We start from the raw sequence: 21,145 nt of genomic DNA, 5'->3' as shown, positions 1-21,145 counted from the left end.
ACACTGATTTTAAAGCATTTGCCTTGAGGTCTATTCTAAAGCAGGATTGATGCTTATGATCCGAAGTACATAAAGCATTAGCACATTTAAAATGGATCCATTAGTAAATAACATTCATTAGTATATTACTGTAAACTTCTAGCTTCATTAGTCATAGTTCTGTTCATTAACTAGATTGAGCTGCCTGATTTCAAAGTGTTAAAAGGCATTTTTAAAATTGGGTTAGGGGAATGAACCCTACTGACAAATGAATCTTCTCAAGAAGCGCAAAGTTAACAACCTTTCATAGCATGTTAGGGGAAATAACTAAAATATTATAGGATATCTAATTTAAACTATACCATGGAAACACTTTTTTAAAGGATCTTGTTTATTTATTTATTTGACAAAGAGAGAGAGAAAGCACAGGAGGGGGAGTGGCAGGCAGAGGGAAGGGGGAGAAGCAGGTTCCCCACTGAGCAAGGAGCCCAATGCCAGGCTCCATCCCAGGACCCTGGGATCATGACTTCAGCCAAGGCAGACTCTTAACCGACTGAGCCATCCAGCTGCCCCCATGGAAGCATTGTGTAAATAGCTGCTACTTCCCTCTGTCTTCACCAAGTTTTATTATTTTTATTAGGGTTTGTGATGTACTTTGGTTTATTATACAGTTTCTTAACAAAAAATTTAAAAAACATGTTCTTGAATGAAAGTTACCTACTTGGAAAGCTAAGCCACATTTAATAGTATTGATCACCAAAAATATAGATAAATGAACTTTGAAACTTATAAAATTCTGGAAATTAATTTTTAGTCTTTTTTTATCAATAAAGAGAAGCCAATTTGAAGCCATTATGGTAAAAATGTTAATATTCAGCAGGAGCTAGGAGTCTCACTAAAAATGTGTATCTATGTTTTAGGAAATTGTATATCATAATTGACAACGTTTATTGCTACTAATGGAAAAAGACTGTGTTGGCTCACATTCCCTTTAGTTAAAACATTATAGAAATCCAGGAGGCAAAAGAAATGCAAAATTAAAAAAAAGAGAAAGTATATTAAATTTTGCTGAAGAGATCAAATTAAAGGCACTTATTATCATCTGCTAACCTGGCCTTTAGATATTCCATAAATAAGGAAACAGTATAATAATCTTTCTTCAGTACTGCAAATTACTTCTAAAGGACTCCTAGGTTTAATGTATTTTGTTTATCTCTTCTTGGGAGAAGCAATCTGCCATGGTCACTGACTACCTTTGCACTTTCTGCCTGTGTATGCCAAGCATAGTATTACCCATGTTATTTTTTAGGACTGTGTTTTCAACAAGAAACACTGAGCGATGAGGTAACTTCTCCCCTAGACAAACAGTGGTTTTGCTTTTGCTTAGTTTAAGATCCCCCTAAGTTTACTGTCCCTCCCCTGTAACACAACCCAATGAATATAAAGAATCCAACCAGGCCACGCCTGCGCTGCCCCTGGGTGGTGGACACATGAAACAACTGGCACAAGCCAATATGAAGTTCTGGTTATTACTCTATTATGAGTTATGAAGACCCTTGTTTCTGACCAAGAAGCCTCAAGTTTTCTGCCAGCATCCATGAAACAGTACTAAGCTTGTTAATGTGTAACAGATTAAAGCCTCAGACCGTGCAGGATTCTTAACATTTAAAGATAAAAAAATGCTCTAAAACAATTATCGGGCAGCCCAGGTGGCTCAGCGGTTTGGTGCCACCTTCAGCCCAGGGTGTGAACTGGAGACGCAGGATCAAGTCCCACGTCGGGCTCCCTGCATGGAGCCTGCTTCTCCCTCTGCCTGCGTCTGTTCCTCTCTCTCTCTCTCTCTCTGTCTTTCATGAATAAATAAATATAATAAAATTAAAATAAATATTTTAAATTACATACTCATCATTTTAAATGACATTTTAAAGTTGTCATGAGAATTACATTTGCCATTAATGATATTAGGCCTTCAGTAAATGATTAAAGATTAAGCACTAGACAGTGTCAGAGACTGCATTTGAATTCTAGCCAGGCCATTTGCTTATGGGCTATGACCTCATGAAATTATTTCTGTTTCCGAATCTCTAAAATGGGTAAAAAGATATAGGACATACCTTATTGGGTTGATTAGATTTTTAAGGATGTTCTGTGTGAACAAGCACTTAACCTCCTGGCATTTAATGGTCTCCCAATACATGCTTGCTGTATACAAATCCAAATGGTGTTCATGTGAATGTGATATTATTTATTTTATATTTAAATATACATAACCTTCATATGCACCTGCTGAGGTTTGTTACTTGATTTTATTGGGCTTATTCAAGTTAGAATTAGAGCAGCCCGGGTGGCTCAGCGGTTTAGCACCGCTTTCAGCCCCAGACATGATCCTGGAGACCCAGGATTGAGTCCACATCGGGCTCCCTGCGTGGAGCCTGCTTCTCCCTCTGCCTGTGTCTCTGCTTCTCTCTCTCTCTCTCTCTCTCTCTCTCCCTCTGTCTCTCATGAATAAATAAATAAAATCTTTTTAAAAATAAGTTAGAATTAGTCTCCCCAGAGATTAATTTTGTAGTGTAGAATATGCATTTTGATGGCTGTTAGAGATGGTCTTACAGTTATTTGGGAGCTTTTAATTTCCAAAGAAGTTAGGTCTCAGAAATATGCAATGTCTAACCTTCATGTAGAGTGTACATATATATGGAAAAACTGATCAATAGCTACAATCTAGACAGGAAATGGAGGTATTATAGGATATCCCTAATTAGGGACTTATTCACTGATCTCCATAGAAAACTTTATGAAAATTCCAGTTTTGCCTTGTTGCAGAGCCAGACTGTTAGGTGCAGTGAATCCCCACCAATTATATGGACCCTTATGCTGTAGGATGGTTTTGAACAGATAATGACTTCCCATAGCAAGTGAGTGAACTGACCTACTGCATCAGTAACAAAAGCTACACATTGGGGGGTATAGCCATGTTGCTACAAACCAACCAGCAATCTGTAATAGGCAGCCCTTCTTTCAGTGGGAAAAAAGAAAAGGAGATACTATTAAAATCCTTTCTGTAAGAAATTCATCTATACAGCACCACAGGGAATGTATGACAAAAAGCAGGGAGATATTCAAATAAAAATAAAACTTTTAAGAAAAGAAACATGAGAAAGCATAAATAGTTCATAATTTAGAAGATACTTGTCATTAGCATTGATTGTTACATCCTATGGGAATACTATTATAACATTGGCATTCTGTGTTTAGTTTTTTGTTTAAATAATATTTTGTGAATTTTTTAAATGTATATTATTACCAGGAAGTGTTATTAAAATAACAAAAGATCATATATGAAGTGGACATTCTATGCATTTTATGATTTAACTTATTAAGTTAAAAAAAGAACATATGTTTATAAAAATTAGCCATACTTCATAAAGAAAGTTAAATGTCAAGTTCCTATCTGACCGGTTAATTAAATTCAATACCAATAAAGGGCAGCATTTGCAAATTGCTTCGGTGCCTACTAGTATTTTAGTGTTTGGTGACAAATTTATGATCTTGACTCTCATAATTAAATTGCTTAATTCTAGAGTATTTAATGATTCCTGATTGCATGCTTGTCTTTATTTTCTTTTTCTCTCAATTATTTTAGAAAATTCCATGTTATTTCCTTTTATTTTTTTAATACCCACTGACCTTCAACAGAAAATAAAGCCTGAAATGAGATTAATGGCCAAATGCTAAATCCATCACTAGTGCTTGTTAAATTTAAAAGTCTTCGAAGGTGGGATCCCTGGGTGGTGCAGCGGTTTAGCGTCTGCCTTTGGCCCAGGGCGCGATCCTGGAGACCGGGGATCGAATCCCTCGTCGGGCTCCCGGTGCATGGAGCCTGCTTCTTCCTCTACCTATGTCTGCCTCTCTCTCTCTCTCTCTCTCTCTCTCTCTCTGTGACTATCATAAATAAATAAAAATTTTTAAAAAAAGATTTAAAAAAATAAAAGTCTTCGAAGAAAGTATAGGTATATAACAGAATGAGGATTATATTTCATTTCATTTAAATTTCTAAATGATTTTTTCTGGAAGCCACAATTATTTACTAGCATCATAAGACATTTTTGCTTCTCTTTAGTTAATAAAAACATGTTGGTTATTATAGTTTCTAATATTAGTATCAGGTTGCAATATAGAAAATTGCTAATATTTGTCATTTTTTACCTAAAAACATGGCAATTTTATATGATCCAACTCGACATTTTAAATAGGTAAATTCATTACAACAATCATTAGCCAAATTGTCAGTAACATGATTTAATATTTTGCAAACATGTGTATGCATATCTAAACTGTGATCAAAGAAGTCCTAAACTATCATGAGTGATAATTCTCTTTTTGAGTTATAAGAAATCTTCAAAAATTCCGCAAGTGAGAGCTGGTTAAAAAACCTCCATATACCAAGGAAATTTAATATATCATTTATTTATATTTCCATTTTTGTCAAAATGTTTTGGTTTGGTGTCTGTGCACCTAGAGAATCTCTAGCTAGAGATTCTCAAATAAATAAAATCACCTTTTGCACCAAAGATGTCACAGGAATTCTTTCTTGGCCATCAACTTCAATCCCTAACATCTTTCGTACATCAGTAATCACACAGGAGATGTCATTCCATTGTCTTCTTGCTTCCATCATTTATATTGAAAAATTCTTTGTCTCTTTTTGTTCATTTTGAAGGATCATGTACTGGTTTTTCCTAGATGCCTTTAGACTTCGATTTTCAACAGTTTTATTAAGATGTTCCTAATCGTATTTTCTTTGTTTATTTATGCTAATTAAAATTCGTAGAGTGTCTTGGAAATAAAAGATAGTAATTATGTTTTATCTGTGTTATGATTTATTGTGGGATCATTGTGATGTCAGAATTATAAATCCTGATTTTACAAGGGATAGCAAGTCACACTGAAGTTATATATGTATAAATCTTAAAATAAATTAGATATTTATCTGTAAGTTGTATGCTATAAATTTTATTTTAATATAAATTAAATATAAAACTTTAAGTATTAATTACATTTTTTTAATTTTTTTTTATTTATTTATGATAGTCACAGAGAGAGAGAGAGGCAGAGACACAGGCAGAGGGAGAAGCAGGCTCCATGCACCGGGAGCCCGATGTGGGATTCGATCCCGGGTCTCCAGGATCGCGCCCTGGGCCAAAGGCAGGCGCCAAACCGCTGCGCCACCCAGGGATCCCAGTATTAATTAAATTTATACATATTTATAAATTTGATTTTTATTTGCAAACTGTGTGCTAATGTCACTAAAATTTATAGTTAAATTATGTATACACACATATCACATAAATACAAACATGCATAAACTTGTTTTTGAAGAGGCATTTGTTAAACATTTATCAGAATGCACAGGCCTAGAACCTCAAAGACAGGAATTAAGTCTTGTTCTTTATCTCTCTTACCTGGGTAATAAATTCGGTAGTTAATATATAGTCTGGTGAATTACTATTATTTTAAGCCTATAGAGAGAGAGCCAATATTATTTAGATTAGGAAACCCAAAATTGGTGCAGAAATCATGATTCAAGATGGAGTGCTTAAACCAAATTGAAAAATTAGTAGGCATGTCAGAGAAATATGTTTTCTGAAGCCTATTTGAAAAGGGCTTTGTATAACTATGTGTTGATAGTAATACACATCTATCCTATATGCTGCCTTGCCCAAAACTCATAAAGTGTATGTATAAATTAACCTATAATTCATAGGAAACTACAAAGAAATCATCCTCTTCTTTCATACTGCTCAAGCCTTCACATCAGGCTACACTTCACATTGTAACGGAAGAAAATTTTAGAGGATTCGGTGAAGATCTGGAAAACAGCCAAGATTGTATTTCTTAAGGATCTTATAAGGGTCTGCCTTTATTTGGTTCAAAGAATAGGAAACTGAAGAATTTATAACTGCACAAATATGAAGGAATTCAAGATAGAAGAAATATTCTTCATAGCCATGTTCCAGAAGAAAAAAAAATCTTTTTTCCTTGGGTATTTTGTTTTTTTGCGAAAGATGCCAAATCATCTATCTTGAGCTAGGAAGAAATAAAATTAAAACTTTTAATTGTGGAAGGTGGTTTTTTTGCTTTTATTGGGACATCAGATGTAGGAAATTCTACTCTGAGACCTTGATAATTTAGTTAGCAACTGAAATAGTCTTGGACTGGTGCCCTGGCTGGGCAGGCTGGGTTTAGGCTTCCAGATCCAGCCGATACTATGATCCTGCTAAAGATTAACAACTGCATTATCAAGGAGACGCTCAGGCTCAAGGTCAAAAAATGTGGCCGCTGATAACAAACCAGAAGCAAAAGTAACATTTGCAGATTTCGATGGAGTCCCCTATCATATTTCAAATCCCAATGGAGACAAAACAAAAGTGATGGTCAGTGTATCTTTGAAATTCTACAAGGAACTTTGGGCACATAGTGCTGATGAGTTATTAAAGAGGGTGTACGAGAGTTTCTTAGTAAATCCCAAATCAGGATACAATGTCTTTTTATCATATGATCTCGAAAATCTGCCAGCATCCAAGGATTCCATTGTGCATCAGACTGGCATCTTGAAACTCAATTGTTTTGCCTCCGTCTTTGAGAAATACTTCCAATTTCAAGAAACCACAAGGAAGGAGAGAACAGGGCAGTTATCCATTATAGGGATGATGAGACCATGTATGTTGAGTCTAAAAAGGACAGAGTCACAGTAATCTTCAGCACAGTGTTTAAGGATGATGACGATGTGGTCATTGGAAAAGTGTTCATGCAGGAGTTCAAAGGAGGACATGGAGCCAGCCACACAGCCCCATAGGTCCTCTTTAGCTACCGGGAACCTCCTCTGGAGCTGAAAGAAATGGAGGCTATGGTGGGTGACAACACTGGTTATATTACCTTTGTACTGTTCACCACACCAATGCCAGTGCTTGAGACACCAGCCACCTGATCCACAGGTTCCAGGACAATCTGCATTACTACGTCAAGTGCTCTACAGCCTATCTTCTCACACAATGCAGGCAAAAACAAACACATCCTCAAAGAGCTGAACAGTGCACGCCCAGATGCCAAGAAAAAAGAAATGAAAACAACCACGAGGAAGACGTATTCATACTGCTGGATCTTGGGAACAGGAGGAGGAGGTGGCTGCAGCGGAAGGCTTGAACACTTGCTACTGGATAATAATAGCTTTTAATGTTGCACCTCTTCAGGTTCAAAGAGATTCTCCATTTGGGTTCCATTTTAACATGTTTGGAAAATACTCTGCAGAAGCTAGCTGTGCTTGCAAGGACTTCATAGTTTCAAGAATTAAAATAAGGAGAAAAAAAAAAGAATTCCACTTAATCAACTTAATTCCTTTGCTTTATCTTCCCTCCTTCACTCACCTTGCCTTCCTCCCCCTTTTCCAAGCTGTTTCACTTTGCAATATGTTACTGGTAATGAGTTGCAGGATAACGCAGTCTTAACTTGTCTTCTCCTAAGTATTTGAATTCAAAACTCCTCTATGTAAAGAAATAGGTTGGGGTCATTAATAAAGAAATCCTTTCTCTCTTTAAAAAAAAGTAATAATTTTTAGGTCAAACGTGTAAATAAGCTAAGACATAAGATAGTAATTTCTTCAGGGGCACCTGGCTGGCCCAGTCAGTAGAGCATGTGACTCTTGAACTCAGGGTGGTGAGTTTGAGCCTCACCTTGGGTGTAGAGATTACTCAAAAAAATAGTCATTTTTTCAAATGAAACAGCAGAAAACAATGCAGCAAAAATGGGAAATATGTTTTGATTTCTTAGTTGAATATTCATATTTAAGTTGAATCTCTTGCAGATACTGGCTTTTTAGGGAGCATATCTATTTTACCGATTTATCTGAGACATTACCAGCATGATTCATAATTTTACATGTCCTAAGAAAGCTACATAAATACTTATATCAAGTGTTAGAAAACAAAAATAGATTATGTATAAGTATCCACATTTACTTTCCCTTTTATAATAAGGACAATTATTTGGGACCACTGCACTTCATACCTTATGAAATTGTGCATTGCCAGGAAAGATTTCTATAGGTTTTATGGATTTTCTGTATAAGACTTAAAAAAAAAAAAAGTAAAAGTGTAAGTGAGGAGGGAAAATAGCCTTCCATATGCTAAATGGTAAAGCTATTCTTCATAAATAGAGATAATACTACTGTATAATCACCATTTGAAATATTTCTTATTTTTTAAGACTTTATTTATTTATTCATAGAGAGAAAGAGGCAGAGTCACAGGCAGAGAGAGAAGCAGGTTCCATGCAGGGAGCCCAACTGTGGGACTGGATCCCGGGACTCCAGGATCACACACCGGGCTGCAGGCGGCGCTAAGACACTGTGCCACCGGGGCTGCCCATTTGAAATATTTCTTTTTTAGTGGTGATTAATTTGAGTGAATCCATATCTACTCTCCTTTGAGCTAATTTAACAATTTGATAAATATTTATTGAGAAAATACTCTATGGAATAAAGTATGCTAAGCACCATAAGGCATCAAAAAAAGTGATTATGATATGATCCATGCCCTTCAGGAGTGTCAATCCTAAAAAGAGAGAAAATTGTAAAAACAAAATACAATAGATGTTTAGTACATTGAGTACATTCTAAGTACTGGTGAGATTTAAAAACAACAAAAACAGGCTGTTAGAATTCAGAGGATAGGGAGTTACCATAAGCTTGAAAGAAGCAGGAAAATCTTCCTAGAGATTGTATAATATAACATAACCTTTAGACAGTGGTAGTGTTTCAACAGATAGAATCAGGGAAAACATAGGGCATTTAGGGGGTTACAAGCTCTGAAGATTTGTAACTGCTCCTCTGCCTTGGCTCTTGTAGCATGAAAACATGACTAAACAAAACTTGCTGGCTTCCTGTTAGAAGCTAGAGCTCTTGAGTCCTGAGTAACAACTGAGGGTTAATGAAGCCATAGTTTTAGAATTTTGGTGGAGAATAACAGCATGGGTGCTTGAAAATTTGCGTGCAACCCCTGAGACACCTGTGGCAAATACAGTTAATGCCCTAGTTACTGGTCCAGTGATCCCCACGATAGAGAGCTACATTGCCTGGCCTGTGTCAGCTATGGGAAATTCCAGCTGTGATGTTAGCTGTTGTTCCACCCAAGGAGAGATGAAGTCTTGAGTTGAGAATAAGGATGCCTAAATTTCACCTAAGAACACAGGAACCTCCTGTGCACCCTCTCATAGTTGTTAATATGTGTGTATACATGTGCATGTGTTGCGAGGGTATAAGTATGTAAATAAAGTTATATATCTTATAGGATGGTTGAGAGATTAATTTATAGAATTCTCTCATTGAGTAAAAAAGAGTAAGAGATATCACATAAGACACAAAGATAAAATTAATGCACCAATGCAGAAGATCCAATATTTAACTTAAAAGAGTACTAGAGAGAAGAAAAGTACAGTGAAATTTGCCAGAACTGGAGAACACAAACTCCCACAACTGAAAGAGCTCACTGAATACCCAGCATATTGAATGAAAAGAGACACACATATAGACAAAACATTTTAAAATTTCAGAACACCAGAGATAAAATTTATAAAAGCATCCAGAAAGGAAAGAAAAGAAGTGAAATGAAATAACTAGGTCACACATAAGTAGCAGGAATTCTCAGCACCAATATGTAGTGATGAAAACACTGAATCGAAGTCCTCAAAAATTCTGACTGAAAATCATTTTTCAGCCTAAAATTCTATATTCAGTTAATCGATCCAGTGTGAGATTAGAATTTAAAAATTTGCAGTCAGATAAGTGCTCAACACAATATCACATATGCAGTATTCTTTCAAAAATATTGAAGCAAAATGTAATTATGAGAATGAATAATCAAATTCAGAATATGGGACGGCCTACAAAACAATTGGTCTAGACTACTCAAAAAGACAAGGTATGGAAAGCAATAAAATCCTGGAGGACCTTGATAGGGATTGCATTAAATGTGTAGACTGCTTTGGGTAGAATAAACATTTTAACATTATTTGTTCTTTCAATTCATAAGCATGGAATGTCTTCCAGTTCTTTGTGTCATCTTTCTTTCATCAGTGTTTTATAGTTTTCAGAATATAGGTCACCTCTTTGGTTATGTTTGTTTGCAGGTATCCTATTGTTTTTGGTGCTATTATAAATAGGACTGATTCCTTAATTTTTCTTTCTGCTGCTTCATTATTGTTGTACAGAAATGCAACAGATTTCTGTATATTGATTTTCTATCCTGAAATTTTATAGCATTTTTCACAGATTAGAACAAACAATCCTAAAATTTTGTGACCATAGAAGACCTCAAATAGCCAAAGCAATCTTAAAAAAGAAAAGCAAGGCTGGCAACATCACAATTCCAGACTTCAAGTTATATTACAAGGCTGTAGTGATCAAAACAGTATGGCACTGGCACAAACATAGACAAGACACATAAATCAATAGAAGAGAATAAATAATCCAGAAATTAACCCACAACTATATGGTCACTTAATCTTTGACAAAGCAGGAAAGAATATCCAATGGGAAAAAAGACAAAACTGGACAGCAACATGCAAAAGAATGAAACTGGACCATTTTCTTCCACCATACACAAACATAAATTCAGAATGGATGAAAGACCTAAATGTGAGACATTAAGAAATCTGGTTAAAATCCTAAAGGAGAGTGATGCAGAGCATTTTCTCATGTGTATGTTGGCCATGTCTATGTCTTCCTCTGTGAGATTTCTCTTCATGTCTTTTGCCCATTTCATGATTGGATTGTTTGTTTCTTTGGTGTTGAGTTTAATAAGTTCTTTATAGATCTTGGAAACTAGCCCTTTATCTGATATGTCATTTGCAAATATCTTCTCCCATTTTGTAGGTTGTCTTTGAGTTTTGTTGACTGTATCCTTTGCTGTGCAAAAGCTTCTTATCTTGATGAAGTCCCAATAGTTCATTTTTGCTTTTGTTTCTTTTGCCTTCGTGGATGTATCTTGCAAGAAGTTACTGTGGCCGAGTTCAAAAAGGGTGTTGCCTGTGTTCTTCTCTAGGATTTTGATGGAATCTTGTCTCACATTTAGATCTTTCATCCATTTTGAGTTTATCTTTGTGTATGGTGAAAGAGAGTGGTCTAGTTTCATTCTTCTGCATGTGGATGTCCATCAGGGAAATACTAATCAAAACCACAATGAGATACCACCTCACACCAGTGAGAATGGGGAAAATTAACAAGGCAGGAAACCACAAATGTTGGAGAGGATGCGGAGAAAAGGGAACACTCTTACACTGTTGGTGGGAATGTGAACTGGTGCAGCCACTCTGGAAAACTGTGTGGAGGTTCCTCAAAGAGTTAAAAATAGACCTGCCCTACGACCCAGCAATTGCACTGTTGGGGATTTACCCCAAAGATACAGATGCAGTGAAACGCCGGGACACCTGCACCCCGATGTTTCTAGCAGCAATGGCCATGATAGCCAAACTGTGGAAGGAGCCTCGGTGTCCATCGAAAGATGAATGGATAAAGAAGCTGTGGTTTATGTATACAATGGAATATTACTCAGCTATTAGAAATGACAAATACCCACCATTTGCTTCAAAGTGAATGGAACTGGAGGGTATTATGCTGAGTGAAGTAAGTCAGTCGGAGAAAGACAAACATTATATGTTCTCATTCATTTGGGGAATATAAATAATAGTGGAAGGGAATATAAGGGAAGGGAGAAGAAATGTGTGGGAAATATCAGAAAGGGAGACAGAACATAAAGACTCCTAACTCTGGGAAACGAACTAGGGGTGGTAGAAGGGGAGGAGGGCGGGGGGTGGGAGTGAATGGGTGTCGGGCACTGGGGGTTATTCTGTATGTTGGTAAATTGAACACCAATAAAAAATAAATTAAAAAATAATAAAAAATAATAAAATAATAAAATAAAATCCTAGAGGAGACTAGCAGTACTCTCTTTGACATTGGACATAGCAGCTTCTTTCTTAGATATGTCTTGTAAGTCAAGAGAGACAAAAGCAAAAATAATCTTTTGGGACTACATCAAAATAAAAAGCTTCTGCACAGTGAAGGAAACACTCAACAAAATTAAAGGCAACCTAAAGAATGAGAGAAGAGATTTGCAAATAACATATTTGATAAAGGGATCTTATCCAAAATATATAAATAAGTTATAAAACTCTGCATTCAAAAATGAGTAAAAAATGGGCAGAAGACGAATAGACATTTTTCCAAAGAAGGCATATAGATGGCTGACAAACACATGAAAAGATGCTCACATCACTCATAATCAGGGCAGTACAAATCAAAACTACAGTGAGATACCACTTCATGCCTGTCAGAATGGCTAAAATTAATTGTACAGGAAACAACAAGTGTTGGCAAGGATGTAGAGTAAAGCGGAACCCTCTTGAACTGTTTTGGAGAATGTGAACTGGTACAGCCACTCTGTTAAGCAGTATGGAGTTTGCTCAAAAATTTAAAAATAGAACTACACTACAATCCATCAATCACACTACTAGGCATTTACCCAAAGGATACAAAAATACTAACTAATTCAAAAGGATACATACACCCCAATGTTTATAGCGGCATTATCTACACTAGGCAAATTATGGAAATAGCCCAAGTACCCATTTTTGATGAAAAGATAAAGAAGATGTGGTGTGTGTGTGTGTGTATGCATTTGTGTGATATACTGTATATATATATATATATATATATTATATATATATATATATATAGAGAGAGAGAGAGAGAGCTAGAAAGTATTATGCTAAGAAAAACAAGTTAGAGAAAGACAAATACAATATGGTTTCACTCATGTGGAATTTAAGAAACAAACAATCAAAAGGGAGAAAAAAAAAAGGGAGAGTCAAACCAAAAAACATAGTGTTAATTATAGAGGACAAAGTAATAGCTTATCAAAGCGGGGCTGAGGAGAGGGGAATGGGTAAAAAAGTGATGGAGATTAAGGAGTGCACTTGTGATGAGCACTGGATGTTGTATGGAAGTGTTTTTTTTTTTTTAATTTTTTTTACTTATGATAGTCACACAGAGAGAGAGAGGCAAAGACAGGCAGAGGGAGAAGCAGGCTCCATGCACCGGGAGCCGACGTGGGATTCGATCCTAGGTCTCCAGGATCACGCCCTGGGCCAAAGGCAGGCGCTAAACCGCTGCGCCACCCAGGGATCCCTGTACGGAAGTGTTGATTCACTATATTGTACACCTGAAACTAATATTACACTGTATGTTAATTAACTATACTTTTTTGAGAGAGAGAGTGCACTCTGAGATCGTGACCTGAGCCTAAATTAAGACTCAGGCACTTAATTGACTGAGCAGCCCAGGTGCCCCTGACTGTATTTTAAATAAAAACTTAAAAGGGAGGTGGGCGGGGGTTGGGGTGACTGGGTGATGGGCACTGAGGGGGGCACTTGATGGGATGAGCACTGGGTGTTATGCTATATGTTGGCAAATTGAACTCTAATAAAAAATATATATACAAAAATAAAATAAAATAAATAAAATAAATAAAATAAAATAAAATAAAATAAAATAAAATAAAATAAAATAAAATAAATAAAATAGAAACTTAAAATGAGGTTCCCAGATGGCGCATACTGCTCTTTGCTTTGGCTCAGGTCATGATCTCAGGGTGGTAAGATTAACCCCCATGTCAGGTTCTTCGCTCAGCTTGGAGTCTGCTTAAGACTCTCTTCCTCTCCTCTGGCCCTCCCTCCCACCCGTTTCCCCTATTCATGCCCTCTCTTTCTAAAAAACATATATATATGTATATATATATATATATATATATATATATATATACACACAAACTTAAAAAAAGAAGCCTAGAAGACTAAACTAGTTCTAAAAAACTAGCAGATGTAATAACCAAATTAAATTCACAAATCTGAGTGATTCTGGTTTTTAAAAAGTAGCTATAAATGGTATGTTTTTGAAATTGCAGAATTTTGACTATGGATTACACTGTAAATGTAGGAGAATGTCCTTAAACTCAGGAGATGTAAGCTTAAGTATTTAGGAACGAAATACTAGATTTTCAGAATGGATTTGCAATGATTTATAAAAGTATATATATGGGACAAAATGTCAACAATTGGCCTATCTAGATAAAAAATAGAGAGGTGTTTGTTTTACGATTATTTTAATTTTTCTGTATAATTAAGAATTTTCACCCCCCAAAAAAAGCCTAGGTATGGAGGGAGTATAAAACTAGAGAGAGGGCAGCCCAGGTGGCTTAGCGGTTTAGCACAGCCTTCAGCCCAGGGCATGATCCTGGAGACCCATGGGCTCCCTGCATGGATCCTGCTTCTCCCTCTGCCTGTGTTTCTGCCTCTCTCTCTGTCTCTGTGTCTCTCATGAATAAATAAATAAAATCTTTTAACAAATGGTCCTCTAAATAAATAAACAAACAAATAAATAAAACTAGAGAAAGAAAAGTATTGAATTAAAAAATTAAATATTCTAAAGTTAATTTTGAAATCTAAGATTATTTTAAAATAGTACTAAAGGATTTCTGCCCAAAAAACAGCACTTCCTTTTCTTGTCCTTCTGTAATAATCAGTTATCTCTAAGCCTTTCATCTATTATTTAAGTATTAATTTTTGTATTATTAAGTAATATGGTTAAATTAATGTTGTTGATTTATGAAGTTTGATTATTTTCTATTGACCAGCCTTTCAGGTTGCTAAGGATTTAGTTTTGTTATAGACTCTTCCCTACATTTTCTCCTACACCTTATTATAGTGTCATCATAACTTTTGTAACTTTTGTTAGTCAATTATCATTCAATAATAAATATTCCCTAAGGATCCAAACAGACTAATACAGTTCTTTGTTTATTCTTATATATACTGTTTGTTTTCCTAACATTAATAATTGCTCATCACCTTATTTTCTTGGTTTCCTGTATCTTTTGAATTGTTCATAATTATCTCAATAGTTGTATTAATCTAGCAATAACATTTTCAAATATTCAAAAATACCAGATAATTTACCATTTTTTAGTTCAATAGGAATTGAATTACAATAGTCAAAGATCAAATGGAGAGACGATCCCATAGAGCAGAGCAAAAATATGATGAAATGGACCATAATTGGAAAAATAGAAGAAATTGAAGTCAGGCTCAATAAACCTCATATGTAAATAATACCATTATTTAAATGGTAAACCAGATGGAGAAGTCTTAAATATTTTTAAAATGTTCTTAAGTTGATAAAAAATATTAGTTTTCAGATTAAATGGGCTCAAAGATCTTAGTCAAGGCTGATATGGAAACTGTGATATCTACACATTTTTTGTTTAAATATTATAATGCAATAGAGAGATTTATAGGCCTCCAGACTGAAATGAAGTTATGAATTGGTGGGGTGGGATGGCAGTGCATTTCAGGGAAAGAGATGCACCAGCAAAGGCCCAGAGGCAGAAAAACTAAAGGTTTTTTTCAGAAGTAGGAAGTAGTCAAGGTGGATGGCTAGGGTTTATAGTACAGTCAGTGACCACAAAAGGAAATAAAAGTAAATCTCTCACAAAGTAATGATAACTGATTATACAACTGCTAGCTTGCTTTCACATTCTGCAATGACAAATCTGCATTAGCTTTGGTAGCATTAGTTTAGTTAGGTAATCATTTTATTTGAGATTTAAAAACTGTATAATGCACAACAAAATAAAGGGTCTTTATATGGTTTCTGTCTTTTTCTCTTCCTGCTCGGCTTATATAGTAAGGGACTATGGAAAGGGGGGGAAGAAAGCCAAAAGACAAACAAAGGCAGAAGGAAAGAAATCAAAAAACAAGAACACAAGCACAGCCGACTCCTTCCAGTCCTGCCTTCCTTCCTTCCTCTTCCTTCCTTCCTTCCTTCCTTCCTTCCCTCCTTCCTTCCTCCCTTCCTTCTTTCCTTTTCTTTCTTCTATCCCTTTTTCTTTTTTCTCCTTTCTTTCTTTTTTCCTTATTTTCCAATAATGGCTATATTTTTTTTTTTTTTACTGAAAGTTGACCACTATTTAAGAATCCTAAATTTTATAGTTTCAATCATAATAACCATTATTATCAGGGGACAGAAAAAAAAAATAAGCTCCCGATGGGGCTGTAACAAACATGTTAACACCTCCATTAGGTTGGCACATTATCTACCCATAATATTTTCAAAAGAAATTTTATCTTTTAATTTTTTATATTGTCTTCATTAGTATTGATCAAAATTCTAAACAAATTCTAGAGTAGGTATAGCTACTTTAATGACATGCTGAGTTTAATTATTAAACATTAATCTGGATCATAAAATATTAGTCAAGGTTATGAAAAAATTACTAGTCTAGTAAAATCTGATGCAGAGTAACTAACCAAACATAAAAACTAAAATAAGGTCACATCAGTAAGTAAACACAGATCATAAGTACTTACACATAAGTAAAAATAGATCAAAGTTAATCAAGTTGACTGCTAATAGGTCTTTCTACCATTTTCTGCCTCAGGGGTATGATGATGGCTACGGGGGTGAATATGATGACCAGACCTATGAGACTTATGAGAACAGCTATGCCACCCAAACACAAAGGTAAGGCATTTGCTGTCTAAAGCATCCTTCTCAGGATTAATTCTAATCCTACTATTTTGTCTCTTGTATCTGAGCTCCAGTTCTATTATGTGAGAGTTTCTAGCAGTGGTTTTTCTCCATTGTCTTTCTGAATTATTATATTATACAGAGAGGTAAAAAGATAATAATCGTGCAATTCTTAATAATAATAGTGTGTTATTTTAAGACTACATCATTATCATAACCAATAAACTCATTAAGTAAGCTTGTATTTAACAAAATACTGTTACTTATGGAGATTATTTTAGTAAATTCATAAATAACACAAAAGTGAAACACAAGGCACTTGTTCAATGAAGCTTTTTCCCCTAAAATGTAATTTTTATTTGTAAAACAAAAGACATAGGAATGTTATTGCTGCTCCTTCTGAAAAGGAAAATTTCTAAAACATCGTATGTAATGAACAATTCCTTTGCTTTCTTGATGGATCTCTAAATGATTGTTCACCTAATTTCTTTATATTGATCAAATTTTGAGATATTAATGAATTTTTACTTTTTTTAAAGTCTAATTTTTTGTGAGGTAGTATTTACATACAGGATGTTTTGACCATTAAGGGGATAGAGTTTGTACGAGTTTGGCAAATGCAAACTATCTTGTGACCACCATCAAAATGAAGTTATAGGGCAATTCAGTCAACCTGAAATGTTTCTTACCACCTTTATAGACAACTTTTCTCCTTCTCAGGCCCTGGAAACCACAATCAAGTTTTTGCCATTACAATTTTGAGTTTTCCAGAATGTCGCATAAGTAGAAGTGATACAATATGTAGCCTTTTGAGTCTAGCTTCTTTAGATAGCATGATGTATTTGACATTTATTCATTCATGTTGTTATGTTTATCAACATTTTCTTCTTTTTTATTACCATGTAGTGTTTCATTGTAAGGATGTACCATAGTTACTTCTTTCACCAGTTGAAGGACAAATAAGTTTTGAATGAACTTATGAATTGTGAATTATGAATAAAATTGTCATTAAACAAATGCATCCTTAGCAAAATCAGTCTCCCAAATATTTTTTCTAAAAAAAAATTACAATTTTCATAGGAAAGTAGGATGAATCCATATGATAGTCATGTGAGTCTGTCATATATGTGATTGACAGAAACTAATAGAAGTAATTGTCACAAAATCATTACAGTATTGACCATTTATTGACCAACTTTACTGGGATCCAAAGAGATATGGATGCTTCATTAAGTAACATCTGGGAAATGACAAGGAAAGAAAACTTTAAGGTCATTATGGAGGAGAGGAAATCTACATGTAGTGCATAAGTATGCATTTTGCATGGTCGGAAGGACAGCATAGTGAAAGGAGTGAAGGGAAATTCTTAGAGAGAATATTGTAGGCAATTAGGAAAAAGTTAATGTAAACTGATACATTTAAAGCTAAGCATAATATATCATTATTATCATTATTGAAGTAGCCATCTTCAACTTTGAGTAATGGTTAATATGTAGTATGTTAAATAGAAAAGCCATCATGAGCTGAGTTTGTACTGGGGGTGATATCTTACTAGTCCCAGTCAAATATTGAAACACAGCACAATTATTTACGATGGGGGAAGATTTTGCATCATGTCACAGACCCTGGATAGGGTATTGTATGCAAACTCACTACATATTTAAAGCATCTGCTAATATTTGCTAGTTCATCATTGTATATTAGTGCATAGAAATGGTGATAATAAAGTTCTGTAGCTTGTTTCAGAAACTATTTGGTAAAAAAAAAAAAAATTACCACACACTGAAAACACAACTATAATAGAATAAAATAACGTCTTGAGTTAGCTCCATAGAGTTACATTCAGCTGATAGAGATTTATTTTGGAATAATTTTCTAAAAGTGAAGGACTTTCTGTATCTTTCTTCTGGTAAGACTTAAATGGGCTTAGCTGACCCTGAGAGACAAGGAAGAAGAAATGGGAGATTAGGATAATTTATTTTTGAATATTTCAAAAGTGAATATTAGAATAATTGAACATAATTATGCACAAAAAGTAATAGAACAATTTCAGAAAAAAATGTCTTGTTTTAAGGAAACATAATTTATATGTCAAAAGATACTCTCTATGAACTTTTGCTACCTTCTCTTTTTCCTTTTATATCTATTCCCTTTTCTGTGTCTAAATTCATTCGTTGGTCAAAACCAACTCTTCCAAAATGTTTTTCCTGAATCCTTTATTTGAGAATAACTTGTTTTTGTTCTGAATTTCAATAGCACATCTTTATTTCTCTATGGCTATTTTTCTCTCTGTCCTACAATGAAATCAATTGTATACATGTTACCTATCACTCTTACTATTCTTACTTATATCCTCATGTCCATCACAGTATCTAGTATTGAGTCTTTTATAGGATATGTACTGAGCAGATGATTGTTGAATACATGAATTTCACACTTAGTGTGTACCTACACTATGAAGATATAAGAGCCTTTTTCCTAAAGGAGAATATAATGTGCAGAATTCTATGTATCATATTTATTGACAAAATGTTTAAATGTTTCTGAGATATCTTAATGCTAAACCAGAATAAATAATCAGGTCATGAAATTAATTAAAATGATACAAAATATTCTAAAAAATGATACTAATATTCTCTATTGCAATAATTATAAAATTTCTATTTTGGTCAAAGCATGGCCTCAACTAGAAACTCATACAGTTTCTGGCATATTAGAAACTTTATCTTAGTAAAGATTTGTTGAATAATTGAACAAAAATAAATGAATGTGGTAATGATGAATGAATGAAATTAACAATATTTCAGAAATCTCTGAGGAAGAATTTTTAAATATAGTACCAATTTGTAATAGAAGTGGATAAACACAGAAAATTCAGGACATATGTATTAAATTCCTGTATTTAGATTATTGATGTAACTATGCCAATAGAAGATAATATTAACAGTTTAGTTAAATAGCACTTATTAAATGCTTATATGTGTCAAAAAGTATACTCATTATACAGTGACAATACTTATTTAAAAACATTTTAAAATATATTTTAATATTTGCCCCTAACATTTGTTTGAGGAGTCATTTGAAAGCTGTATATATATATTTAAATAAATATAAGTGAAACATCTATAGAGTAACCAAGTATTAGAAATTGGGGTGACTGGGTAACAGGTACTGAGGTGGGCACTTGACAGGATGAGCACTGGGTGTTATTCTATATGTTGGCAAATTGAACACCAATAAAAAATAAATTTATAAAAAAAGAAATTGGAAGTGAAAGAAAGTTCATTCTTTACAAGAATCAGTCTAGAACTGTTTTGGTTTTTTTTTCAAGTGGTGGCTTCTTAATTGGGCTTTTACAAGTATGATTTGGACTTATGGAGGAAAATGGAAAAAGTTTCTAAAGCAGAATAAAGATAAATATATTAACATAAAATGTATCCATCATTTACAAACAATATGAATATTATTTTGGCACTGTCATGGTCAAAATGGGAAGAAACTCTAATTTAAAAACTGAAGGTAAAACTAAATTATGTATGACTTAGCAGAACTGATATAAAAATAAAACTAGAGAAAATAGTCTTCAAATGACTAGTTAGTCAGCACAGGTGAATTCAGAATTTGTGGGAATTATAAAGTAGAATCTGGCAGGTACTTAAATGGAATAATTATATCATCTTCAAAGAGTCTAAGGGAAGTTCACAAGGTAACAACCCTAAAAAGGTTCACCTGGAGTTCATAAGCTATAACAACTTTAATTAATCCCCAGTTGTCTTACAAGGTGTCGTTAGTTCTTGAACGTTTCAAATGGATCAGAAGAGGGACTTCTCTAAAGATTCCTTAGGAGGCATCTCTACATGATGACATTATTAAGGGCTGGTAAAGATGATGATGATATGAGGGATCTCGGACCATCTTTTTCTCTTGCTCTGTGTCATTGAGGATAAAAAGTTTTAGAAAAATGGATTGATAAGTTTATTATGCAAGCTTCAAATTGAAGGACTAGTATTGCAATTTCCGGAGGAACTCAATTATTTGATGTCTTTGGCTTAGGACAAGTTACATCCTGTGATTAACAACTTTAATTGGACTAAATATTAAATTCTGTCCATGTTCTGATATCCTATTTTTATGCACTCCTTGCCACTAACATTGTCAGAGATCGATCTTCTGAAATTATGTAAATTCACAAGGTTCTACCAACCAATTGGCTTTTCCCAATGCCCAAATTTTCAGTAGGAATCTATACCAAACCAAAGCCATAGATGTAGGAAAAGTTACTGACATGTACCTAGATTGAAACAGTAGTACTACAAATGAAGATCAAAAGACCAATTTTGATCATTGATTCTAATGACAATTAAATTTGGATGTGAAATTTTAAGAAACTAAGGTTTTTAAATGTAAAGTTTTAACTGGTATAATAAGCAAAATATCAAAATGGAAGATTTTGCTTTCATTAAATCATGAATCAGCTGAGGAATTCACTAGGAAAAGAATCTTCTTTTCTGTAAATTACAAAGGAATGAG

General features: G+C 34.3%; 1 protein-coding gene and 1 pseudogene across 8 annotated transcripts in view; both read left to right on the top strand.

Annotated features, from left to right (window-relative positions):
* The window catches only part of KHDRBS2 (KH RNA binding domain containing, signal transduction associated 2), a 569,820-nt gene that overhangs the window by 465,055 nt on the left and 83,620 nt on the right, over positions 1 to 21,145 (top strand). For all 8 annotated transcript variants that reach the window (XR_005367885.1, XR_005367883.1, XR_005367887.1 and 5 more), the window contains exon 7: positions 16,527 to 16,609. Coding sequence is in view for 2 of the 8 variants with exons in the window: in XM_038554423.1 (XP_038410351.1) it covers positions 16,527 to 16,609 (83 nt within the window). In the remaining 6 variants the exon portion in view is untranslated. The remainder of the gene's footprint in view (positions 1 to 16,526; positions 16,610 to 21,145) is intronic.
* LOC102151381 lies at positions 6,248 to 7,213 on the top strand (annotated as a pseudogene).

The sequence above is a fragment of the Canis lupus genome, chromosome 12, assembly GCF_011100685.1.
Source record: "Canis lupus familiaris isolate Mischka breed German Shepherd chromosome 12, alternate assembly UU_Cfam_GSD_1.0, whole genome shotgun sequence".
NCBI classification, from domain to species: Eukaryota; Metazoa; Chordata; class Mammalia; order Carnivora; family Canidae; genus Canis; species Canis lupus.
This window is presented reverse-complemented; position numbering and strand designations above follow the sequence as displayed.